General features: G+C 26.9%; 3 protein-coding genes across 3 annotated transcripts; 2 read left to right on the top strand and 1 right to left on the bottom strand.

The window, feature by feature from the left end:
• The first annotated feature begins 929 nt into the window (after positions 1-929).
• On the top strand, positions 930-3,119 carry OCT59_007542 (uncharacterized protein). The gene is made up of 7 exons (XM_025316398.2): positions 930-1,127; positions 1,207-1,473; positions 1,548-1,683; positions 1,763-2,097; positions 2,174-2,393; positions 2,474-2,535; positions 2,632-3,119. The coding sequence occupies exons 1-7, from the start codon at positions 960-962 to the stop codon at positions 2,956-2,958; spliced, it is 1,515 nt and encodes a 504-aa protein (XP_025180636.1). The 5' UTR covers positions 930-959; the 3' UTR covers positions 2,959-3,119.
• Positions 3,120-3,811: 692 nt separating this feature from the next.
• On the top strand, positions 3,812-6,271 carry OCT59_007541 (uncharacterized protein; the record flags this gene model as incomplete). The annotated part of the gene is made up of 7 exons (XM_025331899.2): positions 3,812-3,979; positions 4,085-4,342; positions 4,453-4,588; positions 4,675-5,009; positions 5,121-5,340; positions 5,411-5,472; positions 5,581-6,271. The coding sequence occupies 7 exons, from the start codon at positions 3,812-3,814 to the stop codon at positions 5,899-5,901; spliced, it is 1,500 nt and encodes a 499-aa protein (XP_025180637.1). The 3' UTR covers positions 5,902-6,271.
• A 9,710-nt stretch (positions 6,272-15,981) lies between these two features.
• OCT59_007540 (uncharacterized protein) lies at positions 15,982-21,443 on the bottom strand (the record flags this gene model as incomplete). Its single annotated transcript, XM_025309230.2, has 13 exons — positions 15,982-16,481; positions 16,558-16,985; positions 17,051-17,216; positions 17,301-17,529; positions 17,625-17,859; positions 17,932-18,034; positions 18,111-18,310; positions 18,400-18,578; positions 18,668-18,728; positions 18,810-19,273; positions 19,358-19,433; positions 19,506-21,004; positions 21,087-21,443. 13 exons carry the CDS (start codon positions 21,441-21,443, stop codon positions 16,249-16,251), a joined length of 4,230 nt encoding a protein of 1,409 aa, XP_025180638.1. The 3' UTR covers positions 15,982-16,248.
• Positions 21,444-22,196: the final 753 nt, after the last annotated feature.

Raw genomic sequence — 22,196 nt, 5'->3', positions numbered from 1 at the left:
AGTTTTTGGATTTTGAATTTTAGGGATTATGATTTATTTTGTGTCGTAACGGGATTCTGATCCGATCTTCGGGATTTTGAACGACTCCCGAATTGAATTCATTAATACCCTCAAACGAATTAACAACAGCTTATGATTCTGTTTTCAATAGCCCACTAAATATTTTACGAATTGCCGTTCCGTTTATCAGAGATATTTCAGTAGGTAAGAACTATTAAGATCAAATTTGTACCTGGAATGCGTATTCTTAAATTTTCCTTAATTACACAATTTATATGCTTATCTATTTTACTTAAAATTGCAAATAAAATCACGTCCTGCTATTATATTTCGGTTATCAATGCCGCGAACGGCGCCCGGGGATACTTTTGTCGATCATTGTTATTGGCATGTGAAATTAAAATTGCCTTATAAGGTCAAATTGTAACAATTTGCCAAAACTCATATAAACTAATGCGCAATCGTCGATTGGCAACGGGGAGCTGATACCGATCTTAAAAGGATCGACTTAATGAAACTTTCTTTTTTTAGTTGAATTTCGTCTTTCCATTAGACGCAGTACTGTGCCATAATACTATAAAGCCTTTTTACAAGTACATAATAGTAATATAACTATTATAAGAAAACTTATCAGTTATTGCTAACTGCGGTTTGATTGTTTTATTGATGCCTAAATTTAGCAATCAATCAAAGAAGTTTTAGTTCAATAAAAATAAAAAGCAGTGAAACATTGTCAATAATTTACGGAATTAAGGCCGAAATAACTTTGAGTTTATTATATTGACTTTTTCCATTTAGATAATGCGAAGGGAGGCGTATTCTCGGTAATTATTTTACCGAACACCGAAATGAATAAATAATACGTTATTTTTCATCGTTACCAACCAACTTTTTAAAATTTTCTGCTTCACCTATTTTTTTTTATTTTTAATAAAATTTATCAATTAAAATAAAAAAAAATGCTTGATCTGTTTTCTTTAGTTAGCTTTTTTGTGTTAGGAGCTATAGGATGGATTACTTATAAAATTTTTATTTGGCCTTATTATGTTTCTCCTTTGAGAAACATTCCTGGTCCACCATCTGATAATCCATATTTCGGAAATGTTCAATCACTTATGACAAAAAGGGTAACTCTTTATTTGTAATTTTTTTTTTAATTTGATAATTCTTAATTCTAACTTGGATACCTTTTTTTTTTGCTATTAGTCTGATTTTATAGATCCACAACTAAAGTGGATTAAAAAATATGGAAATGTTGTTAAATACCATGAGTTATTTAATAGACCAGTTCTCTTTGTCGCGGATCCAAAAATAATTCAAGAAATAACTTTAAGTAAAACTTATGACTTCGTCAAACCTTATAATAAAGGCGCTATTGAACTTATTGGTAGAGGTCTTGTATTTGCAGAAGGTGATGACCACAAGAGACAAAGAAAAATGATGAATCCAGCTTTTACTCATAGTAACATCAAGGTAATTTCATTATAAAATTTAATTTTTGATTAAGTTAATATAATTAAAAGTTAATATTATTTATTTCAATTTAGGAAATGATTCCAACATTCATTCGTGTAACTTCTACCTTGAAAGGTTTAATCGAAAATGAGATAAATCAAGGAAAATCAAGCATAAATCTTACACCTTATATTTCAAAAACAACTTTGGATATTATTGGTTTAGTAGGTGAGGAGAAAACGACTTTTTAATATTAACGCATTTTATAATAAGAGACTGAAAAAATATAATTTTTTTTTTTTACCAGGATTTAGTTATGAATTCAACTCGTTAACATCTCCAAATGAATTAGCACAAGCTTACGATTCTATTTTAAATCGTCCGCCAAGTACTCTACGAATTGCCATTAATATGTTATCAGCTCGATTTCCACTTATTAGAAGTCTTCCCTTAAAAACGACTCAGAGATTTAAAAATGCGTGTCAAGTTATTAGCCGCGTATCAAAAGAATTGGTTGATGTAAAATATAAAGAATCCGAGAATGGAGAATTAAAAGGAAAAGATTTGTTATCATTGTTGATTAATATCAATAAAACGCTACCAATTGAAGAGAAAATGACTGATGAAGAATTAAAATATCAGGTAAATCGATTGATTAATTGATTATTATTTATTTATTTATTTATTTTATTTACCTCTCTTTTTTTTGTGAATATAGATTATGACATTTTTAATAGCAGGTCATGAAACTACAAATATTACAACTTGTTGGGCTTTATATTCACTTTCACAACATCCACATCATCAAGACAAATTACGCGAAGAATTAGTTAAAGCTTTTCCTGATAAATCAAATTTCAATCCTACATTTGATGAAATTAATTCTTTGGAGTTTTTAAATTGCGTAATTAAAGAAACTTTAAGAATAAGCCCTCCAGGTATAAATTAATTTTAATTCTCTCATTTTTTATACAAATTAAAATTTTATTCTAACAATAATTTTTTTACTTTATTTCAGTACCGGGTATTAGACGAACTAATCTTAAAGATGAAGTCTTTGGAGAATATTTCATTCCAAAGGTATATTTATTATTTTCATTTTATTTTATTTTTATTAAATTTTTTTTTTTTCAGAATACTTAATTAAAATTTTTTTATTTTTACTATTATTTATAGAATACTGAAATGATTATTGGAATTTCAGCACTACAAAAATTACCAGAAATTTGGGGCCCAACAGCTTGTGAATTTGATCCAAATAGATGGACAGATCCTACTTTAATTGAAAAAGTAAATAATTTAAATTATATGCCTTTCCTAAATGGTGCAAGAGGTTGTATAGGCAATAAGGTAGCTTCAGCTGAAGCTAAAATCTTATTGGGTATGTTAATTAGGAATTTTGTTTTTCAACCAGCTGAAGGAATTGAAATTGGAAGAAGAACTTTCCCTTCATCTAAACCTGATCCACATCTCGAATTAGCTGTATCTATAGTTGAATCTTAATTTGTTATTGATCTTATTATTTATTTTGTGTGTTTTTTTATGGATATATTATCATGTTATTCATTCATTATAAATTAAATAAAGTGTCATACTTTATTTATTTTCAAATTTATTATAGAAATGTATACAGTATATACAAATTAATAAAATTCATTTAGCATAACAGATAATTGATGTGTAAACAGGTCGCTTATCATTACCTTTTAATGAGAAAGAAAAATTATAAATAAGAAAATGTATACCAAAAAAAGCAGGATAATGACAGAAAATGCTAACAAACATTGTAACAATTAAATGATTGTTTACAATGGAATAATTTTTTCTTTTGTTACCAAAATCCTTATAATAACGATTAAACCGTGGCTAAATGGCTAAATGATCATAATGGTTATATTATGATTATGTGTTTACAACGTATAATGAGCATTCAGTTCTTTTATTCAAAAATTTAGAACAATATATAAATATTGAACATTACGAAATATAATTAATTTTATATTTCAATGATAATTTCTTTCATACATTTCTTTTCATTTGATTGATTTGTTTCGCTCGATTGCTTATTTTTATCATCAAGTGAGTGTGAGGCGCAGCTCATGTGTTGAATTAATTGAATATTTTATAATGCATTTATATAAATCCCAAATTCTAGTCCGCATTCTAAAGCAACATATTGCTATTCTCGACTTACTAAATCCTAAATATAGCAATCAAAGGAATTTATTTTATAGTTTATAGAAACCAATGCTCTTTGTCGATTATCCCTATAAAAAATGCTATTTTTCTTCTCGTAACTTTTAAACCTCTCGCTTCACTTATTCTATTAGTAAAATTTATTAATAAAAAAAAAAAAATGCTTGATTCATTTTCTTTAATTAGCTTTTTTGTGTTAGGAGTTATAGGATGGATTACTTATAAAATTTTTATTTGGCCATTTTATATTTCTCCTTTGAGAAAAATTTCTGGTCCACCATCTAAAGGTCCATTTTATGGAAATCTTAAAGCATTTTTGGCAGATGATGTAACATATTATCTTTATTACAGTATTTCTAATTTTTAATAATTTCACTAATTTACTTATGAACAATATTTTCAAAAAATTTTTTTTTTTAAAAAAAAAATTTAGTTTAATTCTGGAGTTAAATGGTTTAAAGAATATGGATATATCATAAAATTCCATGGAATATTTAATAAACCAAGTCTTTTTATAGCAGATCCAAAAATAATTCAAGAAATTATATTAAATAAAAATTATGATTTTATTAAACCTTATAATACGTCTGCCATTGCAATTGCTGGTAAAGGACTTTTATTTTCGGAAGGTGAAGATCATAAGAGACAAAGAAAAATGATGAGTCCAGCTTTCACTCATAATAATATTAAAGTAATTAATTATTATTTAATTTATGAAAAATATAATTTTAAAAATTTTAATTTATGATTTTTTATTAATATATTATAATATTTTATAACATTTTTTTAAAAAAAAATTAGGAAATGATACCAACATTTATTCGTATAACTTCTACCTTAAAAGGTTTAATCGAAGATGAAATAAATCAAGGAAAATCTAATATTAATTTTACGCCTTATATCTCAAAAACTACTTTAGATATTATTGGTTCAGTAGGTAAAAGAAAATTAAAATTAAAAATACTGTAGAATGATTTTATCAATATTGAACGCTTATCATAATGAAATTTCTTTTTTTTTTAGGATTTAATTATGAATTTAATTCATTAACATCATCAAATGAATTGGCAGAAGCCTATGATTCTATTTTAAATAGTCCACCAACTGTTTTACGTATGACAATAAGTCTTTTAGCAAATTATGTTCCACTTATTAGAGAAATTCCAGTAGATATTAATAGGAAATTTAAAAATGCGTGTGCAGTTATTAATCGCGTATCAAAACAACTGATTGAAGAAAAATATAATGAAGCGAAAAATGGCGAATTAAAAAGCAAGGATCTATTATCTGTGTTAATCAATATCAATAAAACATTGCCTGTTGAAGAAAAAATAACTGACGAAGAATTAAAATATCAGGTAATTAAAAATTTTAATTAATTTTACTGTATTTATTTTATTTTATTTATTTATTTATTTTACTTTTTTTTTTTTGTTTCATATTTTTTTTTCTTGCGGTTCAATATTTAGATTATGACATTTTTAATAGCAGGACATGAAACCACAAATGTTACAGCTTGTTGGGCTTTATATTTACTTTCAGAACATCCATATGTGCAAGACTTATTACGTGAAGAATTAGTTAAAGCTTTTCCCGATAAATCAAATTTCAATCCTACTTTTGATGATATTAATTCTTTGGAATATTTAAATTGCGTAATTAAAGAATCTTTAAGATTACATTCTCCAGGTATAACTTTAATATTTTTTTTTTTTTTAACAGATCAAGTAATTTTTAACTTGTAATTTTTTACTTTTAGTACCAATTCTTAAACGAGCGAATTCTAAAGATAAAGTTTTTGGAGAACATTTGATTCCAAAGGTATATATCTGTTATTTTTATTAAATAAACCAAACGTATATATATATATATATATATTTGTCTTTTAAATATTTATTAAATAAATATTCTTTTTTTTATAATTTATAGGATACTGAATTATTTATTGGAATTTCAGCACTTCATAAATCACCTGAAATTTGGGGCTCAACAGTTGATGATTTTGATCCAAAAAGATGGTTGGATCCTTCTTTAAATGTAACAAATTTAAATTATTTGCCTTTTCTTAATGGTCCAAGAGGATGCATAGGCAATAAATTAGCTTTGACTGAAATGAAAATAATGTTAGGAATGTTAATTAGAAATTTTGTTTTTCAACCAATTGAAGGATTTCATATCAGCAGAAAAATTTTCCCTTCACCTAAACCTTATCCATACCTTGGATTAGCTGTATCTATAGTTGAATCTTAACATAATTTTGATGCTTTTTATGCATGACATTTTACGCCATGTGTGGTTTGATTTAGTTTTATTATTTGTTTTTTTATCTTTTTTTTTTAGTTTTATATACATACGTATATACATATATTTTATTTATTCATTATAAATTACATTAGTATGGATTTGGAGATTATTTTTATGATAACAAAAGATACAATATATCAGATATGGATTCTATTGCATTGACAGTATCCATATTGTCTTAATATGGCAGATAATTTTTGCCAAAAAATAGTAGCGGAACTTATTGGCCACAAATTATATAAACTGTTCTATTAGTCGGATAATACTCTTAACATTTTTAAAGAAATAAAAAAATAAAATAAAAAAATTTAATTAAAAAAAAAACATTTTTTTAGAAGTCTTTTCTCCCCCCCCGAAATCCCGAACACTATTCCTCAAAACTTTTTTTATAAAAAAACAAGAAAAAAAACTAATTGAAAAAAAAATTGTACCGATTTCACGTCATTAAATCCAGAGATTGGATTATATTTTTAACCAAAAATCAATATAAAATTATCTCTTAATTTATTTACACCATCAGCCTTTAACAATCCCATTAACCTCGTCCGATTAAGCTTTAAGATCTACATTAAAATGAGGCAATAGTCTTACTTTTAGTAATGGGCAGTGTTGGGTTTGGACAGAATTTTTAAGGATTTGATAAAGTTTTAGGCAAGTTCTGGACAAACTTCTCAACACTGGTAATGGACACAGTTGTACAGTTTTAGCGTTTATAATAAAGCTTAAAGAAAATTTAAAAAGCAAGTAGAATGTATTTTTTCTTACAAAATTCTTCATTATTTGCGTTTTAACCCATTTCTATTAGCACTATATCATTAATATTTCTGAGTTCCTTATTAATGATATCATTTTCAGCTAAACGTTCCATGTCAGTCGAAATCGCTTCAACTTATTTCAGGAAGTTATCATGACGGTTTTACCAAAATCAGACTGCTTTCTTCCAATCTTCAATTTCGTCTCTCAATATTAAGATTTCAAAATGTTGGCAAATTAAATATAATTTGGGATTTGTGATTTGGGATTTGGAATTGGCAATTTTGAATTTGGACGGCATATATAAGTAATATTTATTTTAGAAGGGAGGAGATACGTTTTTATTTTTGAATAAATTTCTGAATGACGATCTGAAAATATTTCTTGCAAAATGTGATATAAAAAAGAATGCATGGATTAAAAGAAAAAAAAATTTAAAAGAGAAAAAAATTCGGATATATATATATATATAATAAATTAAATGATTTTTGTACGTGCTCGGGGTACATGAATATTATCAATTTATAAACCCCCTCGCATATTTGCCTGTGCTGATGACTTTTTTGGTGTCTGGGAAAGTTTTTTTTCAAAATCGTCTTATTTTGGTATAAGCCTAACTTTGGGATCACACATTAAAAAATAAAGTTCATGTAGTGAAACTTTATTAATAATTTTTCATAGCAAAGAATGTTAGAACAGCGGTTAAATATATGACATATCTTTGAGGGAGTACGCCACTTAATGCGACTATACAAGATTATTCCCTAATAAATTTTTTTTTCGTTAACGGTTAACCTCGAATTTTTCATGTGATCCACTGATCCATGTGATCCATCTGATCGATCATACTATTTGGTTTATGAGTTTCTTCCTGTAAATAGAATACTAGAAATGATTAGAATTTTTGTTCCAAGTATTGATAATAATTGAAAAATAGATTTTACCATTGTTTTCTTGCTTTAAACATGTTTTATCTAATTAAGGAAGCTGATTGGCGAATGAAAATGGGACATGCGGCTCATATCATGAAGTTAGTTGAGAAACTCAAAGAAGAGGACCAAGGTTGGTAATTATATACTTTATCTCATGACTCGCCAGTGATTTTAATCAATTGAAATAAATAATTTATTTGTAAGCTTTTTTTTTTGTTTGACCCTTCAAGTAATACAGAAAAAATCTTTTATCAGAACCTCAATCGAATGGACTCAATCGATGTAGATCAAAACTTTTATGTAAACTGATGAAACAGGAGATGTTGTGTTAAAGTATGACGATATATTCATAATGTTATCTAATAGATTTAATAAATACTGTAGAAAAATTGTACAATAGAAATTGAAATGCAGTCATACAAAAAATATTTTTATTGAGGAATAAGCTAAAAAGCTAAAAAGACAAAAGTTGAAGTGTATGCTTTAAAAAAAATCAAATTTTATGATAGACATCCTTAATAATTGTAGTGATGATTTTTTTTTTTAAAAAAAAGTTATTTTCATAAATTTATGGAGAAAAAAAAAAAAAATCATATGCGCGATGCACATGAAGTCAAAAAAGGGAAGATTTTCTGATAAATGTGATGATAATTTTTTTTTTTATGATAATAAATTAATAAAATGAGAAAATGTAAAGAAATTATCGTTTAGATTTAATTAAAAAGAAGTTCCATTAAAAAATTGGTTTACAAATAAATCATTTGTATTTTGTTGACGAGTACTTAACATTCTATTCAGTGTATCATTCGATCTATAGTTAAAATATCGTATTTTTCGTCTTTTTCTTCGAGATTCCATAATAGGATACATTTTTATTTTATGTCTAAATGTTTTCTTATTAAAAAGAATAAAAAAAAATTTGGGAATAAAGATTTATTTTTGAGGCTATTTATTTCAAATATAACTTTAGAGAAGAAAAATCAAATCATCATTTGACAAAGAAAATTGGCATTGTGTCATTCAATTGATGATGATACATTCCATTTTTATCATAATTTGAGATCAAATCTTTTGATAAGCTAGATCTATTCATATTAGGATTTGTAAAATCAATGATTTATCACTTTTTCAATTTACTTTATTGATTTTTTTGCAAATTTTTTTATGTGATCTGTGTAATGTCAATCTATCAAGTTTTCCATTCGAGATCATAATTTGGAATCCCCAACTATCAAAATTTTCCACTTTAGACATTCTATATAGAAACAATGACGTTTCATTAATTTCCTTTTTTAGACTAAATCATTAGCTTAAATCGAATTATAATGATTTTTTAACCAACATATTTTATGAATATAAATTTTGAATTTTGAGCAATTTTTTTTTTCCTCGTTTCATTTTCTTTAATGAAAATGAAAAACAGAAAACGATAATGATGCTTCGTTTTATAGTAGTAGAAGAATGGAAACTCCTCTAGATTTATGAACTGAGCTATTTACTTTAACAATTTTCTGGCAAATGTCATTAGCAAACAATTAGAAAACAAACTCTGCAGATAACGAACATTTCTTATGTCACTTTAATCCTCCGCTTTAACCTCCCAAAGAAATCAGTTCCTATTCTAATATTAATTTATGTAACACAAAGCTAGTTTTACCGATCATTTATGAAATCAGATTCTTTGAATAAACAGGGGCCAACATAGGGCCTGAACTATATGTTACACATAATATACTTTATACATAAGAAAGCAAAGCCGTGTTAGTCCTATATAGGTGTGTTTCAAATATCCGATCTGTTTTTTTTAAAAGATATAAAAGATATAGAAACGATATTTTTTTAAAAAATCATACTTTCATATAGTTTCGTGTTTTGTTATTACGCATTATAATATTAATGGGTTATGTTGATTATCGTCTGATTGCCCCGTTTATTCATACGGAATCTTCAATATATTTCAAATAATTCTGGAGTTATCATGCAAATCTTATTTACTATATATTTATTTTTATTGAAATGTCATATATTGATCAATAATACTGTTCACATAATCAAATGAAGAATATATATATATATTTATTTATTTATTATGCAGCCAAATAAGATATTGTTGTCATATGCCACGCAGTGGCACAATGACAGCCAATCATTCAACACCCACCTCCATATTGAATACTCCGTGCCTAATAACTCTATAATAACCATATATAACAGATCATAAAAATTAAAATATTTATGCTCTTGCAATAAATGTATACTGTATAATACTATATAATGCGAAATATTTAAAAAAAGAAAAATGCCATAGGTAAGGCAGTCTATACGATGTACGATAAAAAGATAGCATATACAGTATATAGTAAACATGATAGTAAAGAAAAATATTTTATCAATAAAAATTAATAAATAATAAAATATGAAATAAAAAGTTTTAATTGATTAAAGGTAAATTTTAATAGAAAGAATGTAATCCATTAAATAATTGATTTGCGAATGAATCATTCGTATTTTGAGGAGGAAGATTTTCAATTCTTCTTAATGTGTCATTGTTAATCTGTATACGGATTAAATTCATAATTCGTCGTTCTTGACGTTGAATCCGTCGTCTTTGATAATAACTTTTTCTACGGCGATTTGTAAAAGACATTTTAATTGTAATAATATATCTAAATTTTATAAATAAAAAAATCAAGTAACGGATGAGGCTATATAAATATGTATTTCATTATCTCTCAACATTCTGCAAAGGTCCCGTATAATATTAAAAAAATTAAACTGATAATATATTGTACAATATATAAAAATTAAGATTTTTATTGCATTATACTTTTTGAATGATTATATTAAAATACAATAACTTTCAAATTTTAGTCAAAAAATTCTCTTACCTAGATCAGACCCTATATATTATTTTTTCGATTTTAATGTCCTAAATTATTGATGAGTCCTAATTCTAGAAATTGTTTATAATAAAATCTGATTAATTAACATGGTACGTGCAATCTTCCTGCGTTAGGATTTTTGAACTGTATTACAAAAATATTCATATTTACTGCAAGACAATACATAATTATTATTTTCACATTCTAAGTGAAAATGTAATTGTTCAATAATAAAAATAATTATGCATGTATTGCCAATTGTCATGTGAGAATATCTTCATCGATACGATGCATCCGTGTCTCAGTAATCATCTTTAAACGAATTTAAATATTATTATTTACAAAGAACTAAATGGAAAGAATACCCCAAATAAATATGACCAGATATAAAAATTTTATTAGCTCTAGATATCATCATTTGAAAAAGTGTAAACGAACAAACATTTTCATGCTTATTGACTTTTAGTAATCGCCTTATGAATCTGATTCCACATGTATATCAGGCCATCGCAAGTTTTGTTTCGATTCCCTGTTAAGTGTTTTAGATGTTGTGTTACATAAAAATCAAATACGTTATTATTCGGAAAAAATTTTGATTGAGAACGTTTAAATTCGTCATACACAGAAAGAATAAGAGAATAATTTAAACGAACTTTATTTTTCATATATAATCAACGAAAATAAGAGCTTTAAATGTAATCTAATACATTTTTCTAAAAATAGAACATATTTAATAATTTTCTATACTTCACTTTTTGTTTTAATAATGAAAATGCATTTAAAATATTAGTTGCAGGCAAACAAATAATATTTTAAGACTTTGTCAAACTTTATTGTCAAAAACTCTTCCAATAAAGTATTATTAGGGTTAAACTCGGTCCACTAAGGAGATCAACATAATAATAAGTGCATGAAAAAAAATAAAATATTTTTGATCTTTATTTAAATATTCACACCCAAAGAAAAAAAACTATGACATTTATGGTATAAAGCATGTAAAAAAGTTTCTTCAATCCGTATTCTAGAAATTTATCATAATATTTATATGAACCATTTTAATTTAAAACGCAATGATAACAAAATGGTTATCTAACCTCCTTACCTCCTACCAAAACATATGATTAAATAAAAAAGTTTTTAAGAGATTTTTTAGTGAAAACTTTAATATTTGGATTAGATCAATAATAACTTTACGAATTATACATGGGAATGAATTGTGACGGTACAATCAGTACATGCATTTATACCAATTTACTGCATTTAGAAATTTCGTGGAACTATACAGTATATATATATATATATTATATATATATAGCAGAAATGGTGGTATTCCTCACAAAACTTTCAAATTAGTGCCATAATTGTTAAATGCTTTATCGTTTCTACGTCACGTGTAATACGTATTTTTTGCGTAGAATTACACAGTGAAATTCGATATAACGGACAATAAAAATATCCGGTATATCGAGATTTTCGATATGTTAAAAATTTCGATATACTGGATTCCATATAAAATCAGGTGAAATTCAATTATATCCTGTTTTATTTGTGCGACGTGCACGAAAAATTTAGGTTATTTTATTTTCAGAAAGTTTTATATATTAAAACTAACTGATGCTTAAGATACCCTACTTTTCACTATGTAAGTCCTTCGTACCAACAAAAGGGTATACAGTATGCTATCTCAAATAATGTTTATACTGCGTACATGTCAAAAATATGTCACGAAATGACCACGATATTTAGTGAACGTATTCACGCGAATGTTTTGGAATTGAAATTTAGTTGTCATTAAGAAAATTAATTAAATTACCTGTCGTAGACCATTAAATAATTGGTTTATAAGTATCATACTCTTTTAACGTTTAATCTTTCTTCTTCGATAACTTTAGGATTTTATATATACCAGTAATGATTTTAAAAGGGCTTTTTTTTTTATATTATTATATGTATTGATGTTATCGATTATAAAATAAAAATGGGTTAAGACTTTTTTTTCAAGTCTAGGATATTTTATCTTTGCAATTTTTGCTTGTGATCAAATAGAAACTTGAAAGAGGCGCTAAGGAGTACATTTTCATCATCAACAAAACTATATACATAGTCAGAACGTTTAGCGACGGCCGGATGTGGATGTAACATTCTAGTCTAAGCTTACAGCAAAATTCGAAATATAGTGGACACTTGAAAATTTTTATTGTCAGGATTGTCAGGTACTCGGGTTACCCGGCTAGTCGGGATATTAGAAAAGATATACAGTATAACATGGTAACATATATATATATGATGGCGTAGTATAAGTATAATAAAGTATAATTGTATATACTATATAAATGTAATTATGTTATATTGAAATTTAATTAAAGTATACCCGTGTTATTTTCTTTTCTAATAACTTGACTAGCCGAGTAACCCGAGTACCCGACAATCCCGACAATAAAAATTTTCAAGTGTCCACTATATTTCGAATTTTGCTGTAAACAAATCCATAGTTATTACTTATTTTAAGTTTAAATTCTATTATATATAATTATATTAATGAATTATAGATTTTCTTCGTACATGACTATATCGACTATATCATACCAAATTATTTCTATTTTTTTTGTAGGTATGAGATTCCAAAATATTCAAAATATAATATACACGATAAATTCGACAAAAACAAATCATATCAGCCAGTATTATTTAACTCCTAAAATCATGATTCCACCGAACGCTGTTTTCGACTTCGATTCTTCCAACAAAGTTATTAAAAAAAAAATGCTTAATTTAAACTTTTCTTCATAAACGTGATGAAATCAGCCTAATTTCTTTAATTTACTTTGTTGTGTTAGAGTTATAGGATAGATTACTTATAAAATATTTATTTGACCATCTCTTCAAGAAGAATTCCTGGTCCACCATCTGAAAATCCATTTTACGGGAAGAGGTGACATAGTGTTAATATTAGAACAGTACCCTTAATTCATATTTGGTGAGCCATCAGTAAATTGGAATGTTTTATCAAATTACTATATGTTCCATTTATTTGAGAAATTCTAATATACAAATAAAAAATAATATAAGTAGTTATTAACCGTGCCAAATGATACGCGTATTTACCATGTTACTTATATATCATATCAATGAAATCGGTTAAAGAAACACAAAAAGTGGATTTAATTCGGATCGTAACACTAAACTGGGATGAAGAAGATATCGACAACATACCTGCTACAATAGCAGTGTTACATCTGTCAATGAACTCCGTTTTTTTTCCAGTCCGGGTATTATATATAAAGCATTAAATAAGGTACGGCCGTACAAATGGGTATACAGGAAATACGAAAAAGTATTGGATGTGAATGCGTGTATAAATAATTACATCATTGAGATTTTGAATTCTTTGACATTTTATTTCAGTATATATATTTAGCGTTATAAAATATCATGGTGTGTTATCTGTTATCTGTTTAACTGTTTAGTTATATTAATTACTTTTTATTTTCTTTCCCGTCAGGTGTATATATCAAATAATTGACTGTGTATATTTTATGAAAATCTTTAATATTTTTTTTTCATTATATAAATGATTAGGCATCGTTCTAACACAAGGAACTTATTAAGAAATGAATTACTATACATTCATTAAAGATTAGGATTGTGGTAAGGGATTAGGGTAAGGAAATTTGGATGAGAGATTAGGTAAAAAGAATATGTTTTTTTTCTGAATCAATCAATATGGTGCAAAATTTATATTAAAATTATAATCATTTTGTGGTTGCAGAATAGATAATGGTATGATGACCTCCATTATATACCCCTATTTTCATAGTATAGCTGACATTTGACCACAACATACATACTACAATGGCATACTCCTTATTTTAGTATCACGTGAATCTTTACACGTGCCGGAGTAAAATGTTTTAAAATTTTTCTAAAAAATACACATAAATATACTGTAAATAAAAGACATCTAAATATGATCACAAAGTTTATTGATTATTCGATAAGCAGTTTTTATAAAATCAGGTTTACGGTTTAGACTTTCTCACGTAGTACCAATCATGAATCACCGGAGTATTCATTCATTAATTATTGATTATACACTTTCAAAACAATCAGATTTACACTAAAACTGGAGTATCGTAAAAAATCTGGAAATTATAATAATAATAATAATAAAAAAAAAAGATCATGTTGTGAGTTGTAATACTAAGTTAATAAATTTAAAATAAAATATAAAATTTTTCTTATCTTTTCTCATTCTGAAAAAAATTTTTCATTTGAAAAAAATGAAATAAAGATATTAATACAATCATATCATTTATCAAACCATCAATCTTATTAGAAATCATGTCTTTAAAGGTCAAAGGTGTAACCTCAGATAAAATGAACGGTTTTTGTAAAAAAAATGAAAACGGTTTATCGGTATCAAAAATATCAAAATAAACATGAACAAAAAAATAAGTATTTAAAGCCTTCATAATTACTTCTTCATTAACTAACCTTTTTTTTTTTCTTACCAACAAAAAAAGAAAGGTTAAGCATAACAAAAAAATACTAACAAAAATGCGCTTTTCAAATCAACACGGAAGTTTTCAAAATCATCCGAGAAGAATCCGACGTAAAATGAGACATCAAAAACGTCAAAAACGTATATTTAATGATGATACATTGAAGAGACTCCCTCAACAAAACACAAATGATCCATTTGCAAATCAATTGTTTAACGGATTGTCTTCTTTTTTTTAACCCTTTTTATTCCTTTTGGCAGGAATGCCATTTTTTTTTTTTTAATAACCTTTCTTTGTTTTCTATAATATGTTTTTCATATTTATTTATAATTTTATCCTTTTAAATCTTATTTCTTCTTACGAATCTTGGTTTATTTTATTTTTTTTTTTAATAAAAATATGGTTTTTTACATTTATCGATTTTATTGAGAATTTGAAAAAACGTTTCAATTGAAGATCATGATTCAATCATTTTGGACCACAATACTTTTAATTCCGAAATGTTGTGCTTGGGAATCACAAGAAAATTTCTATTTTATATCATTTCATTAAATCATTCATCATTTGACAAATTTGATCTATTGAAAGCAATGCTCAACCAAACATTTGTAACTTTATCATTATATCAAATTTATTTTTAAAATAATTAAACCTTTCAAAGTCTGAAAATCCGAATATCAAATTATTGTTTATTGTTTATTAATTATAATTTTATCTTTATCATCATTTGAAAATCACTTCTTACACTATTATCGGCGCAGTAAAAAAAATGGCAAAAAATGTGCCAAATTTCCTTTTAAATTAAATTTAAAAAAAAAATACGTGCTTTCTCATTTAAGAAATATGGAGCCGGGGTCTGCAATTTACCAGGGGGTAAGATATAATAACCGATTTTTATTTCTTGAAATAATAATAGTAAAAAAAATCATCCAGAATTTAAATGAGCTTTAGTAATATAAATTGAAATTATTATTTGAAATCGTAATTTCTTTTTTTTATTTATTTGATTTATTATTTAATCACATTTTATTTATCTAATACTACAAGTATTCATTAAATATTAATTATATTATAAAAAGTGAAAATAAAACTACAGTATTAAAGATTGATTTAGTTTTTTAAAACAACCAAGATGGTGAATAAACTAACACTATAATTAATCGAGTCTCTCTTTAAAAATAATTTTTATTTTAAATTATGTATCTTTTTTTCATATTTCATATTTTAATTATCTGATTTTTCTTCAAAATTTATTATTTCACTTTCTTGTTTTATAACTTCTTGCTTTTCATTATTAATTTCCTCTTTCTTTACTTTTTGATCACTTCCATATTTCCCTTTAGCGATTTCAAATAATTCATTAAATTCACCACTCCTTTCACACATTCCCTTAAAGATTCCATTAGGTTTTTGCATTAATATGTATGGTGAATCATATTCTATTATATTACCAGCATCTATTATATAAAAAAAAAAATTAAATATAATTGAATATTTTACGAAAATAATAAACATAAAGAATCATATACATACCCATAACCAAAATTTTATCGTAATCAGCAACAGTTCTCAGTCTATGAGCTATGGTTAATACCGTGGAATCTTTAAATTCTTCTCTTATTGTAGTCTGAATTAAATAATCAGTCCTAAAATCTACACTAGCTGTTGCTTCATCCATTATAATTAATTTAGGATCTCGTACTAATGCCCTTGCTAATGCTATTAATTGCTGTTGTCCTTGTGAAAAATTACTTCCATTTTCATCAACTGGTGAATCGAGACTTAATTTCTCTGGTTTAAATTGTTGTGGTTGTGTTTCTCCTGTTATAAGTAATGCTCCTGATTTGTCAGTTATGGTGGGTTCTTCTACATTATCATTATCTTCCTGAATTAAATGAGATCTTCGAAGTGCATTCCATAATTTTGCGTCATCATGTTCATTGAACGGATCCAAATTACTCCTAAAAAAAAAAATTAATTTAATCTTCAATTCGAAATTACGTGAATGAATAAAATTATTATTTACCTTAAAGTTCCATTAAACAAAACAGGATCTTGCGGAATAATAGTAATTTTACTTCGAAGATCTTTGAGGCCAATAGTGGTAACATCAATACCATCTAATACAATTTTTCCCGAAGTAGGTTCAACAAATCTAAAGAAAGATGTCGCTAACGTTGATTTACCACAACCTATTATAAAAAAAAATTTGCATAATTTCACGTTATTATTTACTAAATAAAATGAAATATAAATGAATAAATTTTACTACATACCAGTTCTTCCAACGATACCAACTTTTTCTCCCGAACTAATATCAAGTGAAACTCCCTTTAATACAGGTGGAAGTTCAGGTGCATATGCCATCACTAAATCTTTAATTTGTACTTCTCCTTTAACGGGCCATTCTGGAGGTGGTCTATGATCAGGAATTATTGGTGCAGGTTCAATATCAAGTGAATCTGAATAATATACAAGACGTTCTACGGCATTCATATTTGCTTCCTATTAAGGAAATTTTTTTTTAAAAAATATTACTTTAAGTATAAGTATTTATTTAATTATTATTAAAGTTTGAAAGTATAAAAAACACAACTTACCACTTCTGCATATTGTCTGACACACCAATTGAAAGTTCCAGTGACTTGTAGTGCATAACTTAATACCAAACCACTAATTGCAGGATCTACTTTATACCTTTCAATAACAGTAAATATACTTGTAAAGAAAATCAAAGCATTTGCAATGGATTCAAGTCGAATACCCAACCAACGTTGGACGACAACTGTAAGGAAATATGCTTTGTTTTCAATATCAGTAAATCGTTCATTTATGCTGCAATATAAAAATTTATATAAAATTAATATTAATATTGATGATATTAAAAAATTGTTTAAAAAAGCAAACCTTATGAATCGATTTTGTTCACGATAAGCTCGAATAGTAGGTAACCCCGTTAATGTCTCAGAGAAATGTGCGTAAAGAGATGAACGCAAAATGGAATCGAGACCTAAATTGAAATTAATTTTTATAAGAAACTATAGAAGGTTTTTTCTAAAAAAAAAAAAAAAATTGAAAAGACTTACGTTTCAATTCACGATTTGTGGATCGATAATAGAGGGCGGCCACGTAATATAATATCATAAGCGGAATCAATGGAATAAGGAAAAGTACAAATTTGACGCTAATCAAAATAAAAGTTCCAATCACAACTGCTAGAGTAGTATAGAACATACGATAAGATTCAGAGAGTAAATTATCGCATGTATCAACATCCTTACTGAATCTATAAACATGATAATTTTTTTAAAAAAAATTTAACCACAATAATTAATCAATAAATCCAAAACAGAAATTTTAGTGTCTTTGACATACCGATTGATAATTCTTCCTAATGGGGTTGTATCAAAGAATCTAGTTGGAGCTCGAATAACTCTTTTAATGGCATTTCTATGTAACGTTCTTGCAGCTTTAGCACCAGCATATGAGAAGGTTATGCCAACTAAAACACTGAAAATGCTTTGAACAATTCCCCATGCTACATAAATTTCCATCTAACAATAAGTTAATTAAGTTAATAATTAAATTAAGAACAAAAAAAAAAGTATCGAATCCTAATAAGCAATTTACTTAAATTACTTACATATGCTGCCTCTGAAAGGTTTAATTGTTTGTTTATCCAGACAGTCAACCAATAATTATTTCTAATTATTTTTATTCAATATTAAAAAAAAAAAGTTAATATATTATTAAAATTCATAAAATTGAAAAAAAAGAGAACATACCCAATGTTGGTGGCTTGCATCATTATAAGAAGGAATAACAAACTAGGTATTAATATATATCCTCCTGCGGCTCTTATATAAGCAAAATAAATAGCATTATCGACAGAACCAGTTGAACGTTCCTCTGTGGTCATTAAAGTCTTCGATGATTTTTCGACGGCTTTGCTCTTTTCCTTTTCAATTTCATCTTTATTTACTGGTTTGACATCAATTTCTTCTACTTCTTCTTCTTCTTCTTCTTCAGCTTCGCCATACTCTTCGATCAATTTCGCAAATGCGTTTCCAGCTTTCATTAATTCTTCATAAGTTCCTTGTTCTACTATTTCACCATCCTTCATACAAATAACATAATCTACGTGAGGTAATATGTGTAAATGATGAGTGACAAGAATACGTGTCTTTCCTTTAAGTGAGCCTTGAATGCAATTTGTGATGAGATAATTTCCAACATGTGCATCTACAGCCTAAAATAAAAAATAAATATAAAATAAAAAATTAATATAGAGACCAATGAATATATAAAAGCAATAAAAAATACATATACATACCGATAAAGGATCATCTAACATTACAATGTCAGCGTTATAATAAACTGCACGAGCTACACTGACACGTTGCTTTTGTCTATAAAAAAAAAATTGTATAAGTTTAAAAGGTATTTATTTATTTGTTTAAATATTCGAAATATATACTCACCCTCCAGATAAATTAATTCCTTTTTCTCCAATCTCAGTCATATCACCATCAGGCAATACAGCTAAATCTGGTTCAAGACAACAATCTTTAACAACTCGACGATATTTTTCTTCATCGAAAGGTAAACCAAAAATAATATTATCCCTCAAAGTTGCATTTTGAATCCAAGCAGATTGAGGGCAATACCCCACACTTCCTCCAAATTCAATTTCTCCGCGAATCTTTTTCATTTCACCAACTAAAGCTGATAACAAAGAAGATTTACCACTTCCTACCGATCCTACAACAGCAACAAGACTACCGTGTGGTATTGAAAAGTTTATGTTCCGGAGGTGTGAATAAGGAGTAAATGTAGTAGAATTTTGTTCCGTGGAATCAATTGGTGTTAAAGTCGTAGAAGATTGAGAAGTTGTCCCATTATTATCTTTTTCGTTTATATTTTCTTTCTTATCTTTAATTTCTTCAACATGATTCTTTTCGTTATTTTCAATTTTAGATAATCCCTTTGATTTCCTATGTTTCTTCTTATTCTTCTTTTGTTTATCTTTTGATAATTCTTCAGGAGGTGCAGATTCCCAAATAAATTCACCATCAATAACTTTAATAGCAGAATCACTATCCGGATTAACTTTTGGTAAGGAATCTAACTCTTCTGCTAGGAGTAATTCTTGTATACGTTTTATGGATACAGAAGAATCTGTAAGTATAGTAATCACCATAGGTAATAATATTAAAGGTAACCTTAAAATACTGAACAAGGCCAAAGAAGGAAAAATAATATCCGCAGTAAGAGTCCCTCCAGTAAGCGAATAAACTATGAATGTCAATATACTAGCAAACATCGGAATGGCCATGGAAACACCAGTGATACCAGATCTTATAATCAATAATAATCTAATATATTTCATTTCTTTGTCTCTTAATTTATTCAAGGCATTCAAAAAACTTTCTTCCCATGCGTAATATTTAATAACTCGAATACCTTGTAAAACTTCTTGAGTAAGTTTTACACGATCATCAGTGATTTTAGAAGCTTTTCCACGTGTTTTTGCCAAAGTTTTCATAACTTTAGCTTGAAGTGGACCAACTATAACTAATAAAGTAAAACCTGCTAAAGCTGAAGGACCAAGATTTTTAATTAATAAACCAAGAGCTATACAAAGTTGAATCGGCGCAGCCCAGGCCACGTGAAAAAAACCGCAAGCAAAATCAAGTCTCGTTGTATCGGTTGACATTATATTTGTTACTTTTCCCGTGGTAAACATACTACGTGCTTTTCCACTTAACATCATAGCTTTTCGATAAATTGCAGTGATCAATGCAGTCCTAATCAGGATTCCTACTTCCATAGAATAATAGAAATAAGAATTGATAAAGAGTGTCGAACTCATTTGCATGATAAAAAGAATTACGGAAAACCAATATCCCCAATAAGATTTAGGTGAAGCATCCTTAGCATCTTTGGTCATCCATGATTCTTGAGCGAATTGCAAAATTAACTACAATAATCAATAATATTAAAGGAGGATTAAATAAATAATACATAATTTCACGTGACTAATACCGCAGTAGATCAAATACCTGAAGAATCAAAGGTGACGTAACAAGTAAAGTATCGCTCATAAATCGGAAAAAACCCGCCATCCAAAACTTGAAGCCAAAAACACGATTAAGAGCTCTGAATAAAGATGGAGGTTTACCATCTTTACGTGTAAGCTCTTTTTCCCAGGATTTTTCAAATTTACTGATTATATTTTTAGCAAGTCTTACATCATTTAAAACGTAAAGATCATCTTTTTCCAATGGGCGTTTGTAACCTAACTTCATTAAACTTCCAGCCCACCAAAATGTAATCCTTGAAAATACATTTGCGTTTAATTCAGGAAGTAACTGATTTGGTTTTGGTGGTGGCGGAGGTTTACTTTTCCAGAATGGCATTTTTATTATATCGCGTGATGGCGCAGTTAAATTATATTAATGACGTAAATAATTTATTATTATGAATATATTTTGGTTAGATTGAATAGATTGTGAAGATTATCCAATATCAAATATGGTAATTATGGCGTAAAATATCTTAACTATCAGTGAGAATAAAAATTCAATTTGTTTTAATTTGTTTTTAATAATTGAGAAAATTTTATCTAAAAAAAAAAATCGAAATTTTTGATTTTCTTTTTCTTTTTTTCTTTCGTAAAAAAAAACTTAATAAATTAATGTAAGAGTGTTTTCAAAAGAAGCGGGATAAGAAATAAAAATTAAAAAAAAAAGCATATAACATAAAATTTAAACCATAAAATTTAAACCATAAAATTTAAACCATAAGAGTAGAAGGAGGTAATTATTCCAACGTCTCTTACAATTAATACACAAAGGAATAATTCTTCGGGTATTTATGCCATTTTAGGGTGATACAATGATTTCTAATCCTTATTGTTTAACTTTTGGTTTATGTCAGATGATAGATGAACAAATTATAAGAATTGTTTTTAGAAAAATGTAACTTTTTTTCAGTTTAACAACTCCTAATAATTACAGAATCAAAAATTTTTCCAATATAACCGATCCCTGTATGGCACCAGTCAACAATCATAAGTTAAATATTTTTTTATGTCGTGTTGATTCAATCTCTTTTTGATCGGGACATCTTTTCTTGAAATGGAATGTCGGTAAAACTAAAAAGCCTTGATT

This window comes from Rhizophagus irregularis, chromosome 15 (assembly GCF_026210795.1).
Source record: "Rhizophagus irregularis chromosome 15, complete sequence".
Taxonomy (NCBI): domain Eukaryota; kingdom Fungi; phylum Glomeromycota; class Glomeromycetes; order Glomerales; family Glomeraceae; genus Rhizophagus; species Rhizophagus irregularis.
The sequence above is the reverse complement of the archived record's forward strand: the minus strand, read 5'-3'. Positions and strand labels throughout refer to the sequence as shown.